A 1,359-nucleotide genomic window follows, 5' to 3' on the forward strand; every position below is an offset into this window, starting at 1 on the left:
GCCGTGATCCGCGCAGCACCAGGCAGCCACACATGTCCCCCTGCACGCACACGCACAGCCGGGGTTGTCCCTGGTGAGGGATGTGTGTGGAAGAAACAAAAAAGCCCTTTGCATCATGCTGTGGTTGAAAGGTGCGGACGGAGTGCGCTCCACCGGCTGCCTGTCACCCCCCAGGTGCTGGGACGCGGTGCCAGTGGTGATGGCTGTGCTGTAAACAGCCATCATGTTTTATCTCTTGGACAGATTTCGCACATCATAAGAGAGATCCGCCAGTTCCAGCAAACCTCCTACAAGATTGAGCACCAGCCTAAGGTACGGTCTTGTGCCGAGAGCCACGCACTCCCTCTCCTCGTCTCCCACTCCAATTGCAGCGTCTGAGCAGCCTTCAATTTCTGGCAGCTCCTTAGGGGAAGATATGATGCTTCTGTAAGAAATTTAACACCAAAATGCTAGCAGAACCGGTGCAGGTGGGGGGGCTTGTCTCAGGCAAGGCATGACAGAGGGGGACGGGCACAGGAGACAGCTAGCGACCTCCCTGCTCTGGTGCCTCTCGTGCCACGCAAACCATAAAATGCCCACGCAGCATTGCTGGCAGAGCAAAAGGATGCAGCTTCCCGCCGTCCAAGCCTCGGCCAGAACAAGTCGGTGCTGTCCCTGCCTGTCCTTAGCTTTGCTGCCATTTCTTCCCAGCAGACAGCACTGCCATTTCACTCTGGTTCTTTCTGCAAGCCGTGGGCACTGGGGGCAGCAGCCCGGCATGGTCTTGCTGAGTTGGGGCTGGAGCGTGGCCATGGTCGGGCAGTGCGGCAAGGGAGCAGCTGGAAGGGCTCCCGGGGAGCGGGTGGGCGCTGGGGACAGAGCTGTCCTCTGCTGTGAGCTGCTTTTGGGCAAACGTCGGCCGAGGCAGAGACCTGTGTGCTGCGAGAGCGTGGGTCTTGCCGCGGAGGTCCCGTCCTGCGGGAGAGCAGCTCCACGACGTGAACTCAGCCAGAGCTCGTGTTTTACCTGGAGGTTGAACGAGAAGCTGTACCTTTCCCCATCCGTGGGGCCCTTCCATGGGAATGAGTAACAAGTGTCAGTGACTCCTGGGACCGCTGCCCTCGCACCCTGCACTCCCTTGCCCTTTGCTGCCTGACCGCTGCAGCAGGAGCACGGCTGGTGCCTCTGCACTGGGAGCAGTGCCTGTGCCTTGCTGGAGGCTGCCGGCAGTGGTGCAGGGGACAGAGGGTGGCTGCAGGCGCCACAAAGGTTCCCCCGTGCCTCCCCCAGGATGCTGCAGCAGAGGCATTGCTGTAGACAGCAGCTGTGCCCGGATGCGACAGCCGTTGGGCAGGGCAGGGAGCGGGGCGGGGGGCCCTA

The 1,359-nt window shown here is 61.2% G+C and overlaps 1 protein-coding gene across 1 annotated transcript in view; it reads left to right on the top strand.

The window, feature by feature from the left end:
* LOC104081133 (ras-specific guanine nucleotide-releasing factor 1-like) overlaps positions 1–1,359 on the top strand; it is a gene marked incomplete at its 5' end in the record, with an annotated part of 10,111 nt that overhangs the window by 6,516 nt on the left and 2,236 nt on the right. Inside the window, one exon of the mRNA XM_009583753.1 lies at positions 244–312. Coding sequence (XP_009582048.1) covers positions 244–312 — 69 coding nt within the window. The remainder of the gene's footprint in view (positions 1–243; positions 313–1,359) is intronic.

The sequence above is a fragment of the Fulmarus glacialis genome, unplaced genomic scaffold (assembly GCF_000690835.1).
Source record: "Fulmarus glacialis isolate BGI_N327 unplaced genomic scaffold, ASM69083v1 scaffold18118, whole genome shotgun sequence".
Taxonomy (NCBI): Eukaryota; Metazoa; Chordata; class Aves; order Procellariiformes; family Procellariidae; genus Fulmarus; species Fulmarus glacialis.